Source organism: Carassius carassius, chromosome 31 (genome assembly GCF_963082965.1).
Source record: "Carassius carassius chromosome 31, fCarCar2.1, whole genome shotgun sequence".
Taxonomy (NCBI): Eukaryota; Metazoa; Chordata; class Actinopteri; order Cypriniformes; family Cyprinidae; genus Carassius; species Carassius carassius.
In genome coordinates, this window is record NC_081785.1 from 1,727,981 (window position 1) to 1,752,803 (window position 24,823).

At 38.7% G+C, this 24,823-nt stretch overlaps 4 protein-coding genes across 5 annotated transcripts; all 4 read right to left on the reverse strand.

Annotated features, from left to right (window-relative positions):
* Positions 1 to 8,737: 8,737 nt before the first annotated feature.
* On the reverse strand, positions 8,738 to 10,656 carry LOC132111882 (proton-coupled zinc antiporter SLC30A2-like). Its single transcript, XM_059519516.1, has 5 exons — positions 10,607 to 10,656; positions 10,343 to 10,527; positions 10,076 to 10,222; positions 9,140 to 9,293; positions 8,738 to 9,056 (listed from the first exon to the last, which is right to left on the reverse strand). The coding sequence occupies exons 1-5, from the start codon at positions 10,654 to 10,656 to the stop codon at positions 8,738 to 8,740; spliced, it is 855 nt and encodes a 284-aa protein (XP_059375499.1).
* A 962-nt stretch (positions 10,657 to 11,618) lies between these two features.
* Positions 11,619 to 14,997, reverse strand: LOC132111296 (dnaJ homolog subfamily C member 5-like). The gene is made up of 7 exons (XM_059518464.1): positions 14,842 to 14,997; positions 14,227 to 14,360; positions 13,926 to 14,139; positions 13,365 to 13,521; positions 13,206 to 13,262; positions 12,733 to 12,774; positions 11,619 to 12,607 (listed from the first exon to the last, which is right to left on the reverse strand). Exons 2-7 carry the CDS (start codon positions 14,337 to 14,339, stop codon positions 12,555 to 12,557), a joined length of 636 nt encoding a protein of 211 aa, XP_059374447.1. The 5' UTR covers positions 14,340 to 14,360; positions 14,842 to 14,997; the 3' UTR covers positions 11,619 to 12,554.
* A 921-nt stretch (positions 14,998 to 15,918) lies between these two features.
* On the reverse strand, positions 15,919 to 18,563 carry tp53i3 (tumor protein p53 inducible protein 3). The gene is made up of 6 exons (XM_059519517.1): positions 18,333 to 18,563; positions 18,011 to 18,142; positions 17,671 to 17,938; positions 16,646 to 16,858; positions 16,350 to 16,546; positions 15,919 to 16,107 (listed from the first exon to the last, which is right to left on the reverse strand). The coding sequence occupies exons 1-6, from the start codon at positions 18,348 to 18,350 to the stop codon at positions 15,919 to 15,921; spliced, it is 1,017 nt and encodes a 338-aa protein (XP_059375500.1). The 5' UTR covers positions 18,351 to 18,563.
* A 1,231-nt stretch (positions 18,564 to 19,794) lies between these two features.
* Positions 19,795 to 24,203, reverse strand: cenpo (centromere protein O). Of its 2 annotated transcripts, none has more exons than XM_059518465.1 (6): positions 24,047 to 24,203; positions 22,712 to 22,860; positions 22,440 to 22,578; positions 22,097 to 22,365; positions 21,764 to 21,926; positions 19,795 to 20,826 (listed from the first exon to the last, which is right to left on the reverse strand). In XM_059518465.1, the coding sequence occupies exons 1-6, from the start codon at positions 24,123 to 24,125 to the stop codon at positions 20,717 to 20,719; spliced, it is 909 nt and encodes a 302-aa protein (XP_059374448.1). In that variant the 5' UTR covers positions 24,126 to 24,203; the 3' UTR covers positions 19,795 to 20,716. The 2 variants fall into 2 exon arrangements, with proteins under 2 accessions (XP_059374448.1, XP_059374449.1); XM_059518466.1 differs by lacking the exon at positions 24,047 to 24,203 and adding an exon at positions 23,606 to 23,783.
* Between the last annotated feature and the right edge of the window lie 620 nt (positions 24,204 to 24,823).

A 24,823-nucleotide genomic window follows, 5' to 3' on the forward strand; every position in this document is an offset into this window, starting at 1 on the left:
TGGGGTTATGTTTGTTTTCTTCTAAAAGAGAAGAAAAGTAATCGGATCTAGCAGTTTTTAATGCTTTTCTGTAGGATATGTTACTTTCCCGCCAAGCAATACGAAATACCTCTAGTTTTGTTTTCCTCCAGCTGCGCTCCATTTTTCGGGCTGCTCTCTTTAGGGTGCGAGTATGCTCATTATACCATGGTGTCAAACTGTTTTCCTTAACCTTCCTTAAGCGTAAAGGAGCAACTTTATTTAAAGTGCTAGAAAAGAGAGAGTCCATAGTTTCTGTTACATCATCAAGTTGTTCTGAGGTTTTGGATATGCTAAGGAATTTGGATACATCAGGAAGATAACTTAAAAAGCAGTCTTTTGTGTTAGAAGTGATGGTTCTTCCATACTTGTAACAAGAAGTAGAATTTACAAATTTGGCTATATGAATTTTGCAAAGAACTAAATAATGATCTGAGATATCATCACTTGGCTGAATAATTTCAACACCATCAACATCAATTCCATGTGACAGTATTAAATCTAGAGTATGATTTCGACAATGAGTAGGTCCTAAAACGTGTTGTCTAACACCAATAGAGTTCAGAATGTCTATAAATGCTGATCCCAATGCATCGTTTTCATTATCAACATGGATATTAAAATCACCAACTATTAAAACTTTATCTGCAGCCAGAACTAACTCAGATGTAAAATCACCAAACTCTTTAATAAAGTCTGTATGGTGCCCTGGTGGCCTGTATACAGTAGCCAGTACAAACATAACAGGGGATTTATCATTAACATTTGTTTCTTTGGATAATGTTATATGAAGTACCATTACTTCAAACGAGTTATACTTGTAGCCTGCCCTCTGAGAAATCCTGAAAACGTTGTTATAAATTGAAGCAACACCTCCACCTTTGCCTTTTAGACGTGGCTCATGTTTATAACAGTAATCTTGGGGGGTGGACTCATTTAAAATAATGTAATCATCAGGTTTTAGCCAGGTTTCTGTCAAACAGAGTACATCTATATTATGATCAGTGATCATATTATTTACAAAAAGTGTTTTCGTAGAAAGGGATCTGATATTCAATAAGCCAAGCTTTATCATTTGTTTATCCATATTGCTTCTGTTTTTTATTTGTTGAACCTCAATTAAATTGTTAATCTTAACCTGGTTTGGACGTTTTTTGTTTTTTCTAGTTCGGGGAACAGACACAGTCTCTATAGTGTGATATCTAGGTGAAAAAGTCTTTATGTGCTGAGAATTAACTGACCTCTGTGACGGGAGGCAGCTAGCAGACGGTCGGTTTAGCCAGTCTGTCTGCTTCCTGACCTGGGCCCCAGTTAGTCAAGTATAAACACTAAGACTATTTGCCATATTTCTAGAGAGAAGAGTGGCGCCACCCCAGGAGGGATGAAGACCATCTCTTTTAAACAGGTCAGGTCTGCCCCAAAAGCTCGTCCAATTGTCTATGAAACCTATGTTATTCTGTGGGCACCACTTAGACATCCAGCCATTGAGTGATGACAATCTGCTATGCATCTCATCACCACGGTAAGCAGGGAGGGGACCAGAGCATATTACAGTGTCTGACATCGTGCTTGCAAGTTCACACACCTCTTTAATGTTATTTTTAGTGATCTCCGACTGGCGAAGTCGAACATCATTAGCGCCGGCATGAATAACAATCTAACTGTATTTACGTTTAGCATTAGCCAGCACTTTTAAATTTGCCAAGATGTCAGGCGCTCTGGCTCCCGGTAAACATTTGACTATGGTGGCTGGTGTCTCTATATTCACGTTCCGTACAATAGAATCACCAATAACTAGAGCACTTTCATCAGGTTTCTCAGTGGGTGCATCACTGAGTGGGGAGAACCTGTTTAATGTTTTGATCGGAACAGAAGAGCGGTGTTTTGACCCACGACTACGCTGCCTCACCGTCACCCAGTTGCCCTGCTGCTGGGGCTCTGTTTCCGGAACCGAACAATGTACAGGAATCCCTGAGCTAGACGCATCCAAAGCCGTATCTAGAGCCCTAACATTTTTACTATCCTCAATTAAAGCTTGGATGCGTGTCTCTAATTCTGAAATCTTCTCTGTCAGCCTAACTATTTCCCTGCATTTATCACATGTGAATCCCTCATCAGCGACAGAGATAGATAAACTGTACATGTGGCAAGAGGTGCAAGAAACAATGATAGGAGAAGCCATTACTCACCGTGCTTGATGAAAATTCTTACTGCGGTTGTTTGATGAACTTGTGAAAAACTGGAGCGAGGGAGAGGAGAAAAGAAAACAGCGATAGGTTCGAATGAAGACGCTAATGACAAGCTAACGAGTGCTAACGCTTTGCAGGTGTACTGCACTCACGGAAATAAAATAAAAGTGAACGATCAAAGTTAATCTGATAAGATTGATCGATAATATCAGAAATATGGTGTGAATTAAGTTATATTTTACCACTTTAAAAAACAGAGAGTGATAGTAAGATAAAGATTCTAGAGAAAAAAATAAAATAAAAACAGCTACACGGAGCTACAATTTGCTACAGAAGGCCAACAGGAAGTAGAGAAAACACTGTCCAACAGCGACACCCGCAGGGAACACCTTCGGTGTGACGAATGTCTGAAGCCCTATACCATCCCGCCAATCCTATTGACCAAATAGCGTGTGGCACCACCCATGCATGCGTACGCATATATATACCTGGTGCCACGCGCCATTTACCTCAGATTTCATGAGTGAAGAAGAAGAAGAAAGCTATCAAGGTATGGCACGGCCAGAACCGCAGCATCTCGTTCCCTATTCAGGGAACCAAGGTTACATACGTAACCGAGACGTTCCCTTTCATAGGTCACTTCGATGCTGCGGTAACGTCACCACGTATGGGAACGCTATACCATAACGCCTGACGTACCTGACAGCTGGGATCCAAGGAAGCATCTACTCAAGCGGAGAGAACCCGGGAGCCAGGAGCCATCCTCACATCCAGACTGTAAGACCTGATAAAAGGTAATTAGGCCTAGGTCGCAACAACACTTTCACAGAGCCCGGTGCAAACTCCATGAGGGTGAGACAGAGAGAGCCTGCAAATCCCCAACTCTTTTGAGGGAGGATAAAGCCATGAGAAGAAGTGTCTTCAGAGTCAGGATTTTATCCGTTAAAGTCTCCAGGGGCTCAAACGGATGCCCTGACAAACCAAGCAACACAATGGATAAATCCCATGCAGTACCTCGCATAGGGCGGAAAGGTCTCAGCCGTCGCGCACCCTGTATGAAGCGAGAAACCAGTGGATGACGACCCACTGAGACACCACCTATATACTCGTGGTAAGCCGAAATAGCCGCCACATACACCTTCATGGTGGCTGGTGTCACTCCATCCGAAAAACGGTCCTGAAGAAACTCCAGTACTGAAGCCAGTGGGCAGTAAACTGGATCCACATTATGAGTTTCGCACCAAGTCATAAACAGTTTCCACTTGAAAGCATATAGGCGTCTCGTAGAAGCTGCCCTAGAGTTTAGTATAGTCTCAGTGGTCTCAGCAGAAAGACCAGTGACAGTCTCTCGGGAAGCACAAATCCCCAGCCGAACCCCGGTGCGGAGAAATTTGGCTGACGTCCACCGTTTTAACAACATCACACACCTCCGTGTCACCGAGATCGTTCGATGCGGAAGACAACGGGGTGAAATATTCTGTCGTTTCGTCCACCACTGAAATGGGCGCATGTGAAGCAAACCCAGATGAACTACGGGAAGCGGCGCCGCCATTAGACCTAACAGTCTAAGGGCACATTCTCACTGTTACAGCGTGACCCGCTCTGAAGTGCTGTACGCATGATGCAATCGACGGAGCGCGCGGGAGAGAAAGCTTTGCTGTCATCGCGCGAGAGGGGCATCCATAAGAAAAGATTTATCCTTCTCCTTTATGTCAGTGAGATTAAGCCAGAGGTGGCGCTCAACCGTAATCAGACCAGCCATGGAACGGCCCATTGCTCGAGCAGTATGTTTGGTAGCACGAAGCGCCAAATCAGTTGCCCACCGTAGTTCTTTTACCGCTTCAGGTGTAATACCCTCCCCTTCATCCAATCCTTTTAACAGTTCCGCTTGGTAGGCCTGGAGGACCGCCATAGAATGGAGCGAAGCAGCCGCTTGGCCAGCGGCCATGTAGGATTTCCCCACTAAACTGGACGTGACTCGACACGCCTTCGAGGGAAGGAGGGGGGGGGGACTTGCTCGGCGAGAGTCTCTTCCACCGGCGGTATCGCTGCATAGCCATGGTCCGCCATATCAGAAATGGTGGCGAAATCCGCAGCTGCAGCGTTCGTGATCCGTGCCAAAAACGGCTGTTTCCAGGACCTCGAATCCTCCTGGTGGAGGTCCGGGAAAAAGGGTAGAGGCCTCCGGGGCTGCGCAGGTGTGCGACTAGTCAAAAAACGGTCGTCCAGCTTCGAAGAAGGTTGGGCCTCGGCCTTCTCAACCTCCCATTCCAGCCCCAATGTACCCACCGCACGGGAAACCACGTCCAACAGCTCACTGTAGGAGGGGGAAACAAGCCTCTCCTGTCCACTAGGAGGGAGAGGGCTCGTGTCGGCCGCGAAGTCCTCAGACCCCGAGGCCGCGGTGGATAGAACGTCGTCATCATGGCGGTCACAACCGAAGGAGATGGCAGTACATGCCTCCGGTGTGGGCCGTAAATCCTCACAGGAAAAGATGACAGGGTCAATAAAGGTTTTCCTATGCACTAGGGTAGGGGAGAGCGAGCGATGTGGAGAAAATTTCAGCGCTGAGCTGTCCTCAAGATCCATGTCACACGTGTCACCCCAAGCTATCACCTCGTGGGGTGCCTCAGCAGTCGCAGAAGTGATGTGGCGGGGGTTAGACACGGCGACATCGGAGAACACATCTACCCTAGAGCGCAGCACTCTGAGCCGCAGGCCATCGCAGTGGGGGCATGAAGAAAGGCCGCTAAGCGCCGCCTGTGCGTGATGTAGGCAAACTACGCACCTGTCATGAGTGTCCCCCTTGACGATGTACCTGGTACACGGCTCTTTGCACTTTCTGAAACTCATCGCGTCCGCGGAGAGGAGAATACTGCTTGTGATGATCGCTGTTGAACGCGAGACAATAGGGCACAGAAGATTCGCTTCGTACTGCAGGAATGAAATCTGAGGTAAATGGCGCGCGGCACCAGGTATATATATGCGTACACATGCATGGGCGGTGCCACGCGCTATTTGGCCAATAGGATTGGCGGGATGGTATAGGGCTTCAGACATTCGTCACACCGAAGGTGTTCCCGTACGCGGTGACGTCACCGCAGCATCGAAGTGACCTATGAAAGGGAACACAATTTACTAGTTCCGTGGCAATACATTTTTAAAACAACACATTTTTGTAACTGTGGGTTCCATGTATTTTATTATTAATTATGATGATGTTTACAGTGAAACTGACCCCAACTGGTTTTGATACAATTCACCAAAATAACACTAAGTAAACAATTGTGACAATTGGAAATGGCAAACAGATCAAATTACAAAAATAAATATGTGACCATATACTGTAGGCCTATTCAGTTATTACTTTTATAGCATTATTATGTTCACATTTGTGGAGAAAAACTGCAAAGCGGAGCAAACTGACGTAAAGCCCCCCTGGAGCACAATAAGCGCCACACTGCCCCCTGCTGGCAGACTCCACAATTACTCCTGACCTCTATATAAAATATTTTAGTGCAAAGATGGTGGAACCAGGTTCAATACCACTGAACAAATATTCAAAAACAAATTATAAAATTACAGTAACTACCACAAATGTGATAACACTTTAGGGGGCATCACACATACAAACATTATTACTTTACAAAATTAACAACTGTTGTGACGCTCACACACTCTTCAAAACTTTCTCTTCTCTTCTTTATCCGCTTCCACCTCCTCCTCCATCGACTCTTACAGCTGACTTTGCAGTTTTCTTCACAAATAAGACAAGAACCATCAGTGATCAATTCTCCACACCAAAGACTGAGGATACCTTCACAACAACTAATGCCCACTCTCTCTCCTCCTTCTCTCCACTCTCAGATACGCACGTTTCCAAACTTCTCCTGTCCATTCATCCTACTACTTTTACACTTGATCCGATCCGCACTCACCTCCTTCAAGCGATTTCTTCTTCAGTCATATCTTTACTTATTTACATTATCAACACCTCTTTTCACTCAGGAACATTTCCCTCAACATATAAGCAGGCTCGGGTAAGCCCACTGCTTAAGAAACCATCTCTAAATCCAGCGCTTCTAGAAAACTACAGACTTGTAGTGTGCTGAGTGATCTGTGTTCAACCAGCTCTCTATGTTCCTTGTACAGAACAACCTCCTGGACAGCAACCAATCTGGCTTCAAAAGCGGCCACTCAACGGAGACTGCTCTGCTCTCGGTTACTGAAGCTCTGCGACTGGCAAGAGCAGCTTCAAAATCCTCAGTACTCCTCTTACTGGACCTGTCTGCTGCTTTTGACACAGTTAATCACTAGATTCTCCTGTCCACCCCTCAGAAAGATGGGAATCACTGGAACCGCACTCCTGTGGTTTAAGTCCTGCCTATCAGATAGATCCTTCAGGGTGTCTTGGAGGGGTGATGATTCTAAGTCACAACAACTTGCTACTGGGGTTCCTCAAGGCTTAGTACTTGGACCACTTCTCTTCTCCATCTAAAGTACATGATGTCATTAGGATCTGTCATTCAGAAGCATGGCTTTTCCTATCACTGCTACGCTGATGACACTCAACTCTTCTTTTCAGTCTGAGTGACATTTCTAGCTAGATGAATGACCATCACCTTCAGCTCAACCTTACTAAGACAGAACTGCTGGTGGTTCCAGCTAACCCATCGTTTCATCACAACTACTCTATACAGCTGGGTTCTTCAACCATAACTCCTTCGAGGACAGCCAGAAACCCAGGAGTTGTGATGGATCATCAGTTAAGCTTCACAGACCATATTGCTACAACGACCCAGTCCTGCAGATTTGCCTTATACAACATTAGGAGGATTAGACCCTTCCTGTCAGAGTAAGCCACCCAACTTCTTGTCTAAGCTTTTCTTCTCTCCAGTCTGGACTATTGTAATGCTCTCCTGGTGGGCTTTCCTGCATGTACTATCAAGCCTCTGCAATTGATCCAGAATTCAGCAGCGAGGGTTGTCTTCAATGAGCCAAAAAAAGGTCACAATACTCCTCTCCTCATCAGGTTACACTGGCTACCAGTAGCCGCTTGCATCAAATTCAAGGTACTGATGCTTGCCTACAAGACGACTACTGGCACGGCACCAACATACCTAAACTCACTGGTTAAATCTTATGTGCCCTCCAGAAGTTTGCATTCTGCAAGTGAACAACGCCTTGTGGTACCATCCCAAAGAAGTTCATAATCACTCTCACTGACTTTTTCCTGGACTGTGCCGAGCTGGTGGAATGACCTCCTGATCTCTATTCGTACAGCTGAGTCTTTACTCATTTTCAAGAAACATCTAAATACTCATCTTTTTTGCCAGCACTTAACCAACTAATACCAGCACTTACCTTTTCATTTCTTGTATATCATATTCTTGAAAAAAAAAAAAAAACCTGGCTATGCTTTCTGTACTAGACTGACTGAGACTTGTCATGGCACTTGTATACTGTTGTTGTTCTCTTGTTGACCTGACTGCTTCTATTGTTCTCATTTGTAAGTAGCTTTGGATAAAAGCGTCTGCTAAATGATTAAATGTTAATGTAATAAAAATAAAAATAAAAAAAAAAACAAAGGCTGGTCTCCCAATGCTATTTGTGTGTGCATTTGAATGTGTATTTTGACCTACCTATGACCACGTGCACAGAGAGCTGGGTTTCGCTTGCGGTGAGAGCCCACATGTGCAGACTGTGTGTCGATTTGACTCCACACACTGACAGGAGAACATCTTTCACAGTGTCAAAGTCAACACCACACGGGTGTCAACACCACAACGTCTTTCAGGATGGTGAATGTTGTTCCAAAAACAAATAACGAAAACAGAAAAGTACAAATAGGATCTGCTATTTTCCATTCAGGCTGTTTAGACAGAGGAACAAAAGTTATGCATGTATTTTATGTTTTATTGCATATACAGTGGTTTAAAAAAAGGCCAGCTTTTCCACCTCTGAATAAATAATAAGGTTAAAAAATAAAAGGTAATGAAGGTAAATAATAATAATAAAATCAATGAATAAAGGAGTTTCTATCAATAGTTTGCAAGTTTGTTACATGAATTCTGAGAGGGGAAAAACAATCACAATTGCGAGAAATAAAGGTTTATGCAGATTAAAAAGATGCAATTACTTTAATTTATTATGGAAATTGGCTTACACAGTTTTCCAAAGTGTTGAAAAGCTAATAAAAGTAATAAAAATGTAAAATAAAAATAAATAAATAAATAAAACATGCCAATAAAGATGAAATATTTTGTATGTTTACCTCCATGTCATGTAGCTATTAACCAACAACAGAGAGCCATGGACATGTGAATGTGGTTTTAAAATGATTGAAATATTAACATAAATATTTAGGTTAAAGAAGTTTGACCGAAAAAAGTTTGGAAACCTCTGCATTAAATAATGAAATATAAAAACAAGTGACGTATATTTGACATTTTTTTAGTTAATGATCAAGCTAAAATTTACTGATGATCTACATCTGTGTGGACTTGAGGTGCACTGAATTCATACATCCTCTAAAAGTTACCAGAACAAGTTGATTCAAGCACAAATGAAGAAGAAAAATAATGTTGAAGTGAAAACATCCTGCAGCATTTGAGACACTTGATCTGATGACTCACATTCACACGTGTGAAAGTACTTTTGTATGTCAATAATGGTAAAGTACAAACCCTGAAGTAGATGATGGTGGCAGCCAGCAGCACACCTAAACTCTGCAGTAAATCTCCCAGCACGTGAATGAAAGTGGCCCTCACGCTGGTGTTACTGTGCTCTTCTGAGAGACTGTGACTGTGAGAGTGACGGACCGGAGATGGATGGAGAATGAATGCCAAACTGATGGAAACACACGTGAAAACACTGTACAAGAAGATGCCAACAAACACTACTAACGAAATAAATCAAACAGCATCACTCACAAGATGTTGAGCAATACAGCGCATGCAGCTGTGATCATCATGATATCACTGTGTATCTCATAATCATCACTGATGAGCCTCTGAACGGCAAAGAGAACAAGAACCACCGTCACTGTCCAGATGGACAGAACAGACAGAAGAGCCCCTAAAACCTCTGGACAAAACGAATGACAGAAACACCGTGGAGCAGATGGAATAGTCATGAGGCAAAAGTTTGGAATCATTAAGATTGTTAGTGTTTTTGAGAGAAGTGGCTGCAATTATTGTATAAAAGTGATTTTATGAAATATTACTACAATTTAAAGAACTGTTTTATGTGAATATATTTTAAAATGTAATTTATTTTTTTTAATTTTCAGTAGCTATTACTGTCACATGATCCTTTAGAAATCATTTTAATAATACGCTGATTTGCTGCTCATGAAACATTTCTGATTATCATCAATGTTGAAAACAAAGTTGTCCTGCTTCATATCTGTAGAAACTTTCATTTTGAATTAAGAAAAAAATACTTTTATTGAGCAAGGTTGCATTAAATTGATCACAAGTGACAGTAAAGACACTTCTAATGTTACAAAAGATTTATATTTCGAATAAATGTTGCTCTTGAGAACTTTCTATTCAGCAGAAGAAAAAAAATAGCACAGTTTCCACAAAAATACCAAGCAGTAAAAACACTATTAGTAATAAAAAAAGTTTCTTTAGCAGAAAATCAGCATATTAGAAGGATTTCTGAAGAATCATGTGACTCTGAAGACTGGAGTAATGATGCTGAAAATTCAGCTGTGCATCACAGAAATAAATTATATTTGAAAAAATATTCAAATAGAAAACAATTCAGTTTTTCAATTCACAAAACAGTTTTTACTGTATTTACAATCAAATAAATGCAGCCGTGGTTAGCATTTCTTTGCACGTGCATATAAATAAACACACCTGATCGATGCCATCCAAAGGTCAGATGTTTGGATGGTGGCCTAGAGGAAATCCACAATGAAAAGAGACTGATCGAAATACTGCCAAGGTCAGTGAGAAGATGTGCAGCATCGGTCATAATAGTGAGACTGTGAGCAGCGTAACCACCTGCAAGAGCAGAACATCAACACATAAGTCTTAAATGCATCTAAAGGTAACAGTGAGTTCATGTCCATCAGCAGGTTATACATTAGGTCCTTTAAACATAGCATGTCCTTTTCTTCTCACCAATGACTTCTCCGATCAAGAAGATCAAGCACAAAGCACACGTGATGAGTAACTTCCTCCGGGCCTGTGTTTTGCCCTGCTGCTTCAAGTGTGTTTCTTTCAGACTGTGACAATGAAACGCTCGAGTGTCATGTTTACACTCAAACTGAGGGCTGAGGCATTCCTCCTCTGAATTATCCAGAAGACTAAAAGAAACAGAATGAAGAAATCTAGATCAAACACTTCAAACAAGTCCGATTGATTAACTGAATATGAGAGACGTACCCCAGAAGTTCTAGCGAGTCCTTCAAGGTCTTGTCCTCCAAGTTCATCATGGAGACAATTACCAAAAAATTATTTCAATAAATCCTGCTTGTATTAACAGGACTGAGCAAGTCAAAAAAAATGTAAACGGTTTCTAGATAAACTTATATGAAATTTCAATTTTGCCGTTGGACTAAAGCCATATGCTGTTTGACACGCTGCTGTTATAACGTGTCAGAAAAATGTGTTGGTGCAGTGAAACCATGTTTAGATTTCGTCAAGGTCACACTGCAAAGCTAGCGATAAAGAAAAGAAAAAACTGGAGGGTTTGGAAAACAGATGCTCACATTTGCACGTGACATCACAGCTAACAGGGAAACTTCTCAGAACAGGCAAGGTCATTTTTTAACAAACGTTCTTCAAGTAAAGTTCACAAAATGTTTGTTTAAAGTTATCTGGTCTCTAAAAGTGCAATCAAAACGTTAGCACAAAGACACTATTTAAACATTATCCATGGAACGTTTCTCTGAATCATTTCAGCATGTACATTTACTAATGTTTTTTTTTTAAATGTTACTAGTTATAGATGGTCTAGACAACTTCCAAAAGCAACATTTCCATAATGTTTGCAAAATTAAATTGAAAATCCCCTTTTTATCTAACATTCACATTACCGAGAATAAACTTTTTGAACATTCAGAAATTACGTTTGCAAGACATTATTAAAGCATATTTTGTTTTGCTTGCATATAGAGAAATGTCACTGCTGTACAGATTCACATAAAGAAACTCACATTAAAAGCTTGAGTAGATGCAATAATTGACTATTTATTCATCTCTCATTATTCCACATAGAAATCATAAAATTTCCATTATAAACAAAGTTTTTATACACACAGAAACTCAGACAAAACCATCCCTGAGGCTGTGTAATATTACCACAATAAACAAAACATTCACCTGCTTTATCACCAGTGAGACATGATTTCAGTGGTCCTTTTAAACTCTGAACCCCTACCTTAATGATCATAATGTTCATTATTTATACATTCGCTTGAATCTTAAAAAAAAATCGACATAATACCAAATTAGGTTTGCTTGTAACGGTTCCAAACTAAACCATACATGTTTATGTGCATAGACAGATAAGAAAAGACTTATTCCCTATTATGTATTGGAGCCTTAATGACTTCACATTGTACAAATACAGTATTAACAATAACAACTTTATGTTCTTAAGAATTACTGATGTAACAAGCACAAAATGCATTTATTAGGTTTCACTGTAAAAGCACGGTTTAACATTTACACAGTGTAGGAGTTAAATATATTAAATCAAGCAAATCAATGAATCTGGTGTTGTTATATAAACAGAACATTTTTATGGTATTACTTCAGGTTGACTTTTTTTGTGCAAGATATGTTTGATTGTACTCTAAAAGTCATTTAAAGCAACTGAATGTACATTTTTAGCTTGAAATATCAGTTTCCAAATCATTCCGGCTATTGTTTCTTTCCAAACATCTGTTTAAGTTGGTACGAAATGTTGCGAAATTGATGAAATGTTTTATGACAGCAACAAATGCATGTACTGTATACAGTGACTCACTGCAGGACCGTGATATATTTACAACTCACTCAACTGTAGGGGGGTTCCAAAGTTGAAAAAAATACACAAAACTACATACAGCTGCTTTAAATGGCGCATCAATGAAGCATTACAATATAAAGTGTCTCTGCAATAAAAGTCATGAGACATTCAAGCAACCAAAACGCAATTATAAAATGATGTAAACAAAAATAGCATTATATGTGGAGGTCAAATGAGCAACAAACCGCACAGGCACTGTGTAATACAAACCACTGATGCTCAAACACATTTCTAGAGCACTGTCCTCATTTCCATCCACAGCAACCAGAAACAGGGAAGATTCAGTCTCCTTAACAAGTCTGGAGGTTGTTGTTTGCTCTATTCATGCGCCTCATGTACATCTGGAGTGATCAGTACAGAAGTGTCTTCATCTGCACGACAACACAGCAAAATAACCAAACTCAGAATCTGAAATTGAATGCCATTTTGTTTCCTAAAAGTACATCACATCACAGAATATTATGTGCTATTGCTAAAAACTGGTGCTGATATTCACCTGAGTTTTTAGGAATAGGTATTCCTACAATCACAGAGCTTTCTGTAAAACAACACAAAGAAAGTCATAGTTAAGCAATAGAAAACCAAATAAGAAGAGTTACTTCAGTGACCAATAAGTGTTTGATAATTGATGAATTGCACTATTTATATGATAAATCCATTATTTTTATACACTAACATTTGGGGGTTCTGCTCACCAAGGCTGCATGAATTTTATTAAAAATACAGTAAATGTACTGATAAAAACAGTAATATTGTGTAAAATATATTTCAATTTAAAATAACGCTTTTCTATTTTAATTTAATTTCAAATGCAATTTATTCCTGTGATGCAAACTGAATTTTCAAATGTCTTTACCTTTACTTTTGATCAATTTAATGTGTCCTTGCTGAATAAAAGTATTAGAAAAAATCTTACTGACCCCTTACTGTACTATCTATCTATCCATTCATAATACATATGTTGTTCACCTGAATTTCCAGGTGCAGGACTGGGAATAGGCTGTCCTATTATTACTGTGTCATTGCCTGTAAATCACAAAAAATACAGTGAATTGCATGATTTACATTGCTCTGTTCTTTATATCTGGTAAGCTTGTGTTTGCAGTCTCCACAGCTCCTGCTCCTCACCTCTGTTCTGCTCCTCTGACATCTCTGCCTCCAGCACATCTGGATCCACATAGTGGCCATTGTCTTCGCTCTCCGAAACGCCACATTTACCACAACAGCAGCAACAGCAGCATAAGCAGCAGCAACATGTGAAGATCATTCCCAATCCCAGGAGCGCCTGAACCGAAAAATAGAAAACAACTGAGATTACACCACTCGTCATCACATTTGCTGAATGAAATCTAGTACTGGTTTCTAACACATTTTTGCTTTAAACAACCATTTGTAAGGTGAAGAACTCTTGTATTGTTGCGTAATCAGCAGCAAAGACTGCACAAAGACATGATTGCTGTCTCCCTCTAAACCAGATTATAACTATTTCTTCAATTCTCATCTGATTTGAATATGTATGAATGATTCTGATGCCTAATCTTGATTTCAAGATAATATTAGGATTTTTTTTCAAGATGCAATGGTATTGTGGTGTACATTTCACCATGCCATGACTTTTATTATTTACATTTTATATACAGTAAAAGTAGAAATAAAAACAAATAAGAAACATACACACAAACTACTCACTTTAAACCAGCATTTGGACATGAGGAAGTAGTATTTAACGCCCTCCTCTCCGAACTGGTCCGCGGCGTAGAGGCCCATAGAGCCATATTCGTCATAGATCTGTCGTTTGGTTTCGTCGTTGAGGATGGTGTTGGCATTGTTGATCTCTTTAAACTTGTCTGCTGCTTCGGGGTTGTTGGGGTTCTTGTCTGGGTGATACTTCAGTGCCAGTTTTCTTATGGTGGGGATTTATAAAACAAAGCCTTTAGAGGGAAGTTGCATTTGTGATTACCTGATGAACATAAACTATTAACCAGAATACCTGTATGCTTTCTTAATATCGACAGATGAAGCTCCTTTCTCCAAGCCTAATGTCTGGTATAAACTCTCTCCAGCTCGGGAAAGCTTGCGTTGAGGTCGGCTTGAATCTGTCATCGTTAAATTCTGCTAAAAATACTAGAGATTGAAGATGAAAATAGTCGTTAAGCCATCCTTTCTTATAGTCAAAATATGTTTTTATTCTTATATGAATGTATTTGGACACTTATGCCTTATTAAAAAATGAATGCCACTGCATTAATTAAAATATCAAAGCAAAATAAACACCTAAAATTAAACATCCACTAATAAATCAACAAAGCACTAGCTGATTAAAAGACATTAAGTAATAATAACAATGACATGTAGACTATGACCTAGGAGTCCGAATAGGGCTATATGTGCATACAGTACATTGAAAAAACACAACTAAAACAAAAATGATTCCATTTCCTTATCCATTTAAAAATATATTAAGTATAGAGAACTACATTACTAAAGCATTTTATATTTTTCTTTTCAGTAGACTGGCGCTGATTTGAGCTCAGGCTTGTTGAGATCATCTCCTGACAGAGAACTAATAATGAACTAATGATAATCAATTAAATCAATCACTTACCGTTTATGAAAAGAAGCTGAAGTCGAGTTTTAATAAAGTTAAGCGTGTATTCATTTTTACTACTATTTACAGCTTTTAAACGGCGGTGAAGTGAAGTGGAGTCATCGATCTTGAGCAGAGTTTAGACCAGGAAGTAGGAAATAAACTTTCTCCTACGTCGAGTACGAAAGCTGAGTGTCAGAGAGCAGCGCGGGATCTGCTTTATAATCCGGCGCACCTCGTTCGAAACGTTCTCAGAACACTGGCTAACGTTCTCTCAACATTATGAACAAATGTTCTTACAGCGTTAAAAAAAAGTTCGTTCAAAGTTATCTGCTCTTTAATAATCTTCTCAAAATGTTAGCACAAAAACGTTCTTTATATATAATACATGAAACGTTTTTTTCTGAAGTACTTTTTTTCATGTTAAAAAACATAAAAACTACTGTACATTTCCTGAAGAAATTATGAATGGTGCTTACTGTGTGTTTTAAGACGGTTGTTAGGGTGTTATGAGTTGTTGTTAGGTGGTTGCTAGGGTGTTCTGGGTGGCTGTTATCGTGTTATCAAAACATATAAAAATGTTACAAGAATGTTTGCAAAATCATAAAATTAAAATTTTCCTTAATGTTAACTCATAACCAATAAAAAACGTTAAAATAACCGGGCGTTTCAAACTACTTAAGCAAACTTTTTAGAAAGTATCAATAACAACCGAATAAAAATAATAAAATTAACCACATGAATAATAGTAATCAAAGATTTACAAAAATGATACTCAGCTCCTTTAATTTAAAGGTCATATGTTAACCACGCAATCCAAGTTATTGTAAAATGTTTATTAAAATATAAATGATATACCATAGCCCTCATTTGTAGCCAAATTGTAAGACTATTTAGATATTTTCCCAACTATCATAAACCATGGATATGATTCATAAAACATTCAATTAGACAGAAGTTTAAAGTAATGCACAAAATTAGGTTTCCTGCTCATAAACGTCTTTAAGGTATTTATTTATGTGAAATCTTTTTTTTTTAAAGAAACATTTAACATGAATAGATTTTGTAAATGGGGATAACCACACAACGATGATTTCACTCCAATTTCACACCAATTTTAAGAATTATTTTCCCAATATTTTGGTTGGCCTCCATACGTCGATGAGCCATTTCAACATCCTCCATGTTGAACATGCTGTCTATCACAGGCTGCAAGGGAGGATCTGCTGACTGGAAGTGCGGCAAAACCTGCTCCGTGAAACTCCGGACCAGCTCTGCTTTATACTAGATAAATAAAAAATAATCATAAATGCAAAGTGCATAACACGTAATGCTTCAAAATTAACATTATACATCATCAAAAGAGTTGAAACAGGCAAAAGAAAAAAAGAAAGAAAAAAAAACAGCATAAGGGTTTTGGAGTGACATGAGGTTTGATTATATAATGGCAGTATCTTTATTTTTTGGTAAATTTATGAAGAAACAATGCAATCTGAAATAACTACAGTAGTATTATTGAGTCTGACCTGTAAACTTCTGGATCTAAGGAGACTGCAAAGGAGGTGGCCTCTCTTCCTCAAAAGCTTGCCAAGCAAGTCCCCATCTGCTGTTTTACCTCCCAACATGCCATAAAGCACCCATCGTCCATCTATTGCAAGGCTACAAATGTTCTTCTCCCAAAAAGATCCACCGACACAGTCCAGAATTATATCAACTCCCTTGCCTGCACACACACACACACACACACACACACACACACTTTCATTTAAATGTGTTCTTTTTAATGTTGAATAAACACATTCAGAACACTTAATATACTAACCTTCAGTAAACTGCAGCATTTTTTCTGAAAAATCCTCTTCTTTGTAATTGATTCCTGTAGCTGCTCCCATCTGCTCTGCAAATCTGAGCTTTTCAGGACTCCCTGCCGTTACTACTGGAATCGCACGACTCAAGCGAACCAGCTGAATGGCAGCAGTACCGATTCCACTCGCTCCAGCATGAATCAATACGGTCTCATTCGGCTTCACTTTGGCTGTAAAAGAAATCAGCTTATAGAAATATAATGGTCTTAAAATGCATTTGAACATTTAAAGGAATAGGTGACCCGAAAATGAAAGTTTGCTGAAAATGTACTCACCCTCAGGCCAATCAAGAGGTGTTTGTTTCTTAATCAGAACAGATTTAGAGAAATGTAGCCACACAGTGAAAGTGAATGGGTGCCGTCAGAAAAAGAGTTAATTTATAAATAAATAAATCACAATGTTCTACAAGCAACACACACATCTCCAGTCCATCAATTAACATCTTCTGAAGCCAAAAGCTGGGTGTGTGTTTGTAAGAAACAAAACCATCATTAAGATGTTTTAACTATAACCCTTTGGCTCTGTCCAGAGTACAAGTCTATAATCCATAATATTGCTTCCACCAGCTAAAAAGTCCACCCCTTGTTGTGCTCTCACATTAAAATCCACCAACATATTTGTTTCAGACTGTTTTTGTTTGCAAACGGTGCATAGTTTTTGAAAATTTTTCTCCAGATTCAGACTAGATTATTTTTTCAATGGAGAATATTATAGATAGAGGACTCATCTTTTAGCTGGAAGGAATGTCTTAAAGTCAAAACTAAATGTCTTCTTACAAACACACAGCTTTTCACTTCTCAAGACGTTTTATCAAATGTTTGGACTCTCATTCTGACGGCACCCATTCACATTCATTGGTGAGCAAGTGATGTAATGCTAAATTTCACAAAATTTTCTTCATCTTGGATGGCCTGAGGGGCGAGTAACTTTGCAGCTAATTTTAATTTCTGGTTAAAAAGTCACATTTAAAGATAAATGCTACCTATGAAGTGCAAAAGTTGGTAGGCAGTCAGCCAGGCCTCAGGAAGAGCTGCGGCTTGATAAAGAGTGAGGGGTGATGGGACAGGCATGACGAGTTCTTCTGGAACAGCTACATATTCTGCATAGCCCCCTCCTCCAAGTAAAGCCATTACTTCACTTCCCAGTATCCATCTCCCTTTGACCCCAGGACCGATGTCAGCGATCACACCGCTGGCTTCCAGACCCAAGATCTCACTCTCTCCAGGAGGAGGAGGGTAAACACCCCTTTTCTGTCAATTACTACGAGCTGTCAGTTGGGTTCAAATTAATGACACAATCATTGGCAAGATTTTATGGTTTACCTGAAGCAGGTCAGCTCTGTTTAAAGCAGTTGCAGCGACTCTGATGAGGAGTTGCCCATCTTTGGCTTCAGGCCGAGGAATATGTTTCACATCCAGTTTGCCTGATTCATCAACACACACTGCCTGCATTGACTAAAAAATGAGAAGAAATACAATCTGTTTGCCATGCTTCCTAGTTCCAATTTTCATTTTGTTGTCGTTTTCCCCCTGCAGTAGTTTAGAAATGTGATTATAAATACAAAATGGACTTTTGATTCATTTGATTATAAAACTGTGAACATTAGATACAATAATTCATTAAGACATAATTTGTTTTACTTACTGTTCTGTCTTTGTGCATTTGTTGCTTTGACACTTAAATGTGATCGAACACAAACAGGACATCAGCTTTACTTTTAAAACCTAAAATTAGAGCTAAAGAAACAAGAAATTGAAACGAAGCTTCACATCAGAAAAAAACACTGTATTGCAACATAACAATGGAACTTGACCTGAGACACTCATGCACTGAAACCAGCGACTTGCTTTAGCGTTTGGTTTTATGCGCAATTTCAACGCACATATGAGGTTAATGATAATGAAAACGATCTATAACAGAATAGATCAGCTTGTTTGTAAGTACTGACACAAATTATGACATATAATCGACTTTAATCTTTGTTTTGTTGTCGGAGAACACGGATACTTTAATTAAATTAGGACACTTTCTTGTTGATGTGTCAAAAATTTAACTCTACCTACGAAAGAAAACAATAAACTCATATTAGAGTAGTTTTAAATTAACCTCACCTCAATGAATCACATGAAGTTTTGATGTGAATATTCGCATGAACTGCTCATAAACTGCGTTGAAATGAAAAACTGGAAAAAATGCAATAGTACAGTACCTCTCCCCTAAAATACCATGTCAACCATACAAAATACCATTATTTGCATAACAGAACCACATTTTACAGTAAGAACAAAACAATCTGAAAATTCTTAAGACAGTTTGAAGAAGATCCTATATTAATTTATGGTTTTGTAGTTGTAATACTTCTACAGCAGAAATAACTGCAATAATGCATTAAAAATAATGTGCATCTTGACATAATCTGTTGGGATCTCGGAAACAGCTAAATTACAGGGTGAACTAATTGTAGAAAATTCTTAAAAACATTACTTAATACCATAAAGTATTCTAACTTTATCTATCCATTCTCCAAATTGCTTGGCTAAAGGATATTATATAATACTGATTTGTAACAACAACAATAATAATTTCATCCAAACGCAGACAAGGAACACAGTGGGTAATTGTAATAAATACAATAAAATAAATAAAAATACAACAAAACACTTACAAACAAACAACTGTCGTGCATAGCTGTAGTATATGCAGAGATTAGAGACACCAAACTACTCAAATGTGAAATCTTGCTAGAATACATTTTCATAAAAATAGAAATGCAAAGGAGTTGGGAGCTACTAAAAATTCTGAAGAGTTCAACCTTCCATCTTTACTTTGTTATTAGATTCACAATAGTGATCATGTGACCAAATTACTTTGAAATTCAAAACCTTGAAACGGGACGGAACGAAAGACATTGTTTATATGTTTAAGTGTCATAGCAGCAGATTCTTAAAACAACAAACCATACGCAGCAGTTTCAGGTACATTAAATTTACCTTTATTATACATTGTACATAAATTTGTGTATATATATATATAATAACATTCACTGAGGTCTAAACGGCTAAAGCTTTGAAGACTTTTGGACTCCACTGTATGCATGTAAGTATATGAGCAGCCTTGTGTGTTTTTAAAATAAATTGAGCTTTGAACAATCTACATCTGCGCGCTTATCCAAAAGCTGATTGTCTGTTCCATTGATTTGTTTTCAGGAAACATCTCAAAATGTCAACACAGCTAAGCATTAAGAGACCCAAGTCTTGCCGTCTCATGGACGTAAGACAGCTGAACCACAAAGAGGACGTCCATCTTCAGTGGAAACTACACAACATCAGCGCTAAATACAGACTCAACCTCAGGCTGCTGGAGCAGGAGCAAGAGCTAGTGCTAAAAGAGCAGAAACGGCTGCTTCATTTAAGGGTTTGTGAACCGCACGCAACCATTAACAAAACAATGAGAGCCATATCAGAGGTCAGGATGACAAACGATGCACACGAGACACGATTTACAAAATCCGCTCCAGCTTTCAGACCTCTATCCTCAGTGAAAACGTGTGAGGAGGATGACGAAGAACACAGGTTTGCTAAATCAGCATCATTCTCTGTCAAGCGAGGCGATTCTTCTTCATCTAGGATAGTCACAGAGAAACTCAAAGCTTCGGAAAACGGTCAGCTTTCCATTCTACAGCTGAAAGACCTGGCGTTGATCGACAGCATCTCTCAGAAAGAGCTGATGTATCAGAAAGAGTATTATCGACGGTATAAAGAAAGACTGAAACAACTGCAGAGAGAAAAGCTACAACAGAAAATCAGGAGCTTTCTCAACTCTATAGAGCATTTGACAATGTATGTATGAACATTTGTGTGCCATTAAGAGAACTCTGAACTGATGATTCATGTTAAATAGTTGTTTGTTTCCTCAGTTCTCTTAAGTTACGTGTTAATCTACCTCTGAATGTAAAGCTGTGCATCTCTCAGGTTTGAACTGCACTGTAACAGGACATTATTTACATGGAGTTCATTTTGTCACATTGGTTAAGCGATGCTTTCCATCCTCCTCATGGTCAGGAGAGCTGTATGAGCTGGAGACTCCAGGAGCAACGACTGGTTTTTCTTCCACTGTGGAGATTCTGAAAGGGTTTTATCTACAAGAACAAATGCAAATAAACCCAAATGAATTTGATACGAATTATTTTTCCTATTTCAAATCTTCAAAATAAAAGAAAAATCAAGTGCCTGCTTGGATTACACTGTTGTCCTCATTTTCAAATGAACATCAGGAAGAACACATGCATTAAAATGACAAACAGTAACAATTACCAGGATTTTATGAACTTAATTCATATTTTCCCCACATTTTTTAATAGTTACAGCACAATGTAACTGAAATACAGACGATAAAAATGCTTTGTAATCTCACACTTCATTCCAGCCACTTAATGAGTGATTTAACTGAAAAAAGAAATTCATATTTAAGGGATAATTCACTCAAAAATAAAAAAATAAAAACTAGAAAATTAAGATATTTTAAACAAAGAGAAAAAAGGTCCAGGTACCCAATACATAGAAGATCTAAAAAGGTCATAAAATTAAACCACAGGAAGCATTGCAAACCACCACATTATATAAAGCCATTGGATTAAACCACTTGATTCAAATGGATACCTTTTATGATGTCTTTCTGACCTTTACATAAAGGAATAGAAAACACTTGATGTCTTTTTTTTGGAGGGACAGAACCTCTCAGATTTCATTCAAAATACTTTAATTTGTGTTTCTTAGATTAACCAAAGTTACAGGTTTGGAACAAAATTAGGTTGAGTAAATGATGACAGAGCTTTAATTCATTCTTATTAATTTGTTCTGTTATATTCACATCTATTTTACCCAATTGACTTATTTTGCATTCAAGCTATACACTTTTCGTCAGGTTTTGCACTCCCTGGAAATTTAACTCATGACCTTGCTGTTGCAAGCTCCTTGCTTTACTGTTTGAGATAAAGGAACGTTCTTTTCTAAATGAGAAATAGTAAACGAGGAATGGAACTTATCTAGGATCAGTTCAACTGTGATATGCCGTACCTTCACACTCGATGCTAACCCGTGTCGGCAGACATTGTGTGAGATCTCCGTACTCCAGTGTGCACAGAACAGCTTTGGGAGTCTCGCCTTGTGCTGTACACATAAGCACAAGAATACTGCACAGCTGATTGCTCTCCATCACCTCCACCGAACCAACCAGCTCCTGCGGCAAAGACGAGGAAGTATCATATGCATCACAGTAATCACTTATATTTGAAAATATATTCTAATAGAAAGGTTATTGTAATAATATTTCACATCATTATTTTTTGTGTATTTTTGATCAAATATCTGCAGTGTAATATTTACAGTAAATGCAGGAAGCCTGAATACCTTGAGGAGGCAGACCTGCTGTCTGCGACCAGCTAAAGCGTTGAGTTTCTGGCTGAGGGTTTGCAGGAAGGCCTTAAGGTCTTTCTGCAGGATCTGTTTGGCAATACTCTCGAGAGGGAATGACGGGGGGATGTTATGGCGAGAGATCTGCACGGTGCGCGTCAGGTCCAGCTCCATGTTATACGTCTCCAAATACACACCCTCAAAGGCTGTGTGAAAAGACACACACACGCTTTTCCCTTCCTTACACTCCACCAAATCATAGCCACCTGAGAAAGATAGCACAATCGATCAGGCAACAGCTAGTCATGAACTCAATATGATTTAGCTATTACAGAATTACCAATTAAGTGATGAGCACGCTGAAGGTCTTTCAACTGCATTCTCCAAGCTGTTAACAAAGACTTCTGTAGATCAACGTAGCCGCCTGCAGCATCCGCATCATCCAAAGGAAGATCTTTGCTGATTTTAACTTTGAGGATCTCCCATGCAATGTGAATAAGCAGATAATAAAAGCTCATACATATTTAGAGTAAGAATTCTGAATAGAATGCTACTATGCACCTATATAAAGACACTGGATTTTGATATTTTCATGTCAATGAGAAAGCTCACCTTGACAGCGTCTGCCTGATGTCTGAGTTGATCTCTTTGGGCACGGAGGGTCACGGCTCTGACCTTGAGCATCTCTAACCTCTGAGACTCATCCTGGTCCTGCGGTCCCATACCTTCCCTCTCTAAAGCCATCAGGTGACCCAGAACACCTGACACATCACAGAACATAGAAATACAGAGAATGTGAAAATACACTTATACTACCAAATGTGTGGACACAGCGACTCATTTTCACATTGTGAAATAATCGAAAAGTAATCAAAACTTCATTAATAAAAATAATAATAAAACATTTTGTAAAGATATTCATTTTTCAATAGCTTGTTACTGTGACTAACATTAGATCTCATATTCATGGGTTATTATGAAAAATTCTATAGAAGTCATGTATGTCTGCTGCATAAACAATTTAACTATTTATTTATTCTTTATGAACTGGATAAACTGAATTGATTGTAAAGCAAGGGATAGTTTGACTGTATAACGTTACTGTAGTTCTACTATATTATTATATCCGTATAGGAAATTAACGTTGTGTGCACTTTATTATATTTACTCTGTTGTCGACATTTCCTCATGGACTGTCCAACTGTTTATTCTGTCAGTGTAACTTTGTAAAAAAAAAATTTAAAGATATTGGGAGAATATATATTCATTCTAATGAGCCATGTAATGACAATAAAATTACAAAAAAATAGAGTTGAGTTGTATAAAATGTCTAGAATATGTATTACATGCAGACAAACACGTCAACACGTAAATTTTTTTAGACCACTAGAAAATGGTAGAATAACAGAATAAATTTTGTGTGTCTAAACAGAAGACGTTGAAAAGTTTCTAAACGTTCTGACATATTCGACACGTTTAGTTGGTAGCAGATTATCATATGATTACCTTGATCCGTAGTTTCAATCTGGCCGTCCATGACTTTATTCCTGACGCGGGAATTTTTAAATGTAGCTTATTTGCTTCTTTGTAAATAGAACGTTCGAAAATCGAAATCTGGCGCGCTATTGTGTCCTGCGCGACCTCGGAAGTTTAACACAACAGTGCTGTAGCGCATCATCGCTGCGCACTGTTTGCGCAGCCACGTAATCTAATCTGTGCTACTATTGCTTTTATCGCTCTATTTTCTCCCCACGTGGTTGCATTTTTATTGGAATACGGGTATTAATTAATTTATTTAATATTAATCTAATATTCATCCAAAAATACGTGTAGAGAAAAAAACAGCTGCGTATGTGTGCTGGTAAACAAGATAACTATCAGTGATCATCATAAGATTGTAAACTGTGAAGTGCACACACAGTGTGTCTGATAAAGGGGCTCAGTAACCTTCAGGCGTGATGGCAGCTCTAACGCTGGGAGGAAGGAGACTCTGACAGTCACTGTGTGGCCCCCGGATCACACACATGAAGTGTTTTGAGCTCCAGCTGATCTGATTGCTTTAGGTAAGAACGAGCAAACATGAAACACACACTGCATGTGCTTTTTATAATGAGAAACACTGTCCACTGTATGAACGCTGAGAAACACAGCATGCGTTCAGCAACTAACACACAAAAACAAGGAAGTGAAATTGCACAGACAACTGTTATAAGGATAACTTGGTAAATCAGTGAGCAAATGTGAACATGTTTTAAATAAATTATGGTTCTGGTCCATGCATTTGGGGTAAAGTTGAAACCGAAATCCAGTTGCGTCTGCAAATAGCCAGAAACTGTTAACCCTGAAGTGCCTCGTGGTTTAAATTAAATTAAATTTATGCATTTTCGCAGACGCTTTTATCCAAAGCAACTTAAAGTGCATTCAGGCTGTCAATTTTTACATATCATTCACCATATATGATATGGTTTAGCATTCACCATCCCTGATTAACCCATTGCAGTCCTGCAGCAGAAAAATAGATGCTAATATCATGGTAGTGTGTGTGTGTGTGTGTGTGTATATATATATATATCTCAGTTATTGGTTGGATGTTACGAAGTGGGCGTGTCCCTCAAAAATGTTTTAAGAGGCAAAAAGAGAGTTTTAAGCAAACTAAACGCTTGGATACCTCCAAATTGTTATTCTATACCAACTTCAAGTGGACTAAATGATTGGAAAGGTCCT